At 37.4% G+C, this 1,723-nt stretch overlaps 1 protein-coding gene across 1 annotated transcript; it reads right to left on the bottom strand.

Annotated features, from left to right (window-relative positions):
* Positions 1-1,118: 1,118 nt before the first annotated feature.
* On the bottom strand, positions 1,119-1,661 carry AC631_05955 (uncharacterized protein; the record flags this gene model as incomplete). The annotated part of the gene is made up of 1 exon (XM_015614784.1): positions 1,119-1,661. One exon carries the CDS (start codon positions 1,659-1,661, stop codon positions 1,119-1,121), a length of 543 nt encoding a protein of 180 aa, XP_015464388.1.
* Positions 1,662-1,723: the final 62 nt, after the last annotated feature.

Here is a 1,723-nt window from a genome sequence, read left to right as displayed (position 1 = left end):
CCAACTCCGAGACTCTTCTCTTTTCTTCACCTATACTTGAGTTTGAACTTGGCTCAAATAATCCAGCATCTGGACTGGTTATGTCCAGGTCCGTAACAATTGGCTTTTCGTTACTGATATAGGAGGACATTTAATCTACTTGTGTCTAACGATCCTAACTTATAAAAGCGTTGAAGTGCTACTACAATTCAAAATCCAATCTCAACGATGATATTCATTGATTATTTATACGACTCAACCCCCACCTTTTGATCATCTATTTCTGCTATCGATTTTGCAATTGTAGTTTGTTGTGAAAGGAGTTTTTTTTTTTTTCAGGATTAATGCACTGGTTATGAGTGGGCACTACTAGAGCTTTAACTTGACCCAATTAGTTGCGAATTTCCAAATGGATGAATGCATTTCAGGTATATATTCCATTTGAATAGAACGGAATATTCACATACTATTGCAACTAAAACACATTGCATTGGTAATACCATGCTATACAATATAAAGAGTATCAAGTCTTGTTTGTTTCGACTTCAAATATTAAAATCATGTCAAAAAGGCTGAACCGTACGGAATATCCATAGGCGCACTTTTTTTACGGTTTTCCGGCAGAATCCGCCTGCGGTACAATTGGTTTATTTTTTGGGGTGCCTTTATTCGGAACACAATAGCATGCCTTAATATCCACATTGACAAGATATTTCGAACGTAAATAATCTGAAAGAGACATAGCACCAGCAGCATTGATTGCTATTTTCCAAAGAGAACACTAGTTGTGCCACACATTGATTAACAGTGTTAATTATACTGTATATCACAAGGTGTATATCGTAATATGATTGCTGGTTATCAGGCTAGTTAGCTTGTTGAAAGTTTTTATGGAATAAAAGGGAAAATATTTTTTGCGAAGCCTTTCTACCCCACGGAGGTACAGCACAATGGCGGTGAATTTAGCCCCGACGTTTTTAATAAAAAAGACTCAGAATCCCCGAAAAGTAGATTCGTGTGCATACACTCTTTGCCTATATTTCAAGAACTTTATCATATTATAGAAGAATTATAAAATTAAAGTACGTCAAAATTCATGAAGAATTAAAAGCATTATATGTTCAAAATGCATACGCAAACTACTCGATATGAGCAGTTTCGGTCTTATTGTTCCAATCAGGATTGGTAACAGCCAATCTCTTTTGGTGCTCATATAATGGAGGTAATGGATCGATATGGCGACGTAAGACGACTCTTTGGATACCATTTAAGAAATTCTTTGTCTGCCAAGCAGCATGCTTTCTGGTACTGACGGAGAAGACTTCGTCCAATTCTTCCAAAGTCAAACCCTTTGTTTCGGGTAAGAACCATAAAACCATGAAAAAACCAGCAAAATTCCATGCTGCATACCACATGAATGCCCCAGTCCTACCAAACGAACTGACTATCTTTGGCCACGTAAATGCTAAAATGAAATTGAAGAACCAACAAGTGGCAGTAGCGAAACCCATTCCAAGATCACGAATGTACAATGGGAAGGCTTCAGCGGAGTAGGTAAATGGAACAGGACCTTCACCAGCAGAATAGATAGCTGAAAAAATGTAAACACCACTTGCCACAATACCAGTTTGAACCTGGGTGTGATCATCAGCTATGAAACCTAAACCAGTCCAGATTAACATAAGTCCCATAAGTGGGAAAGTGAATAATAACAAATTACGTCTACCGAAAGTATCAATGGTAT

Source organism: Debaryomyces fabryi, assembly GCF_001447935.2.
Source record: "Debaryomyces fabryi strain CBS 789 chromosome Unknown contig00375, whole genome shotgun sequence".
Taxonomy (NCBI): Eukaryota; Fungi; Ascomycota; class Pichiomycetes; order Serinales; family Debaryomycetaceae; genus Debaryomyces; species Debaryomyces fabryi.
The sequence above is the reverse complement of the archived record's forward strand: the minus strand, read 5'-3'. Positions and strand labels throughout refer to the sequence as shown.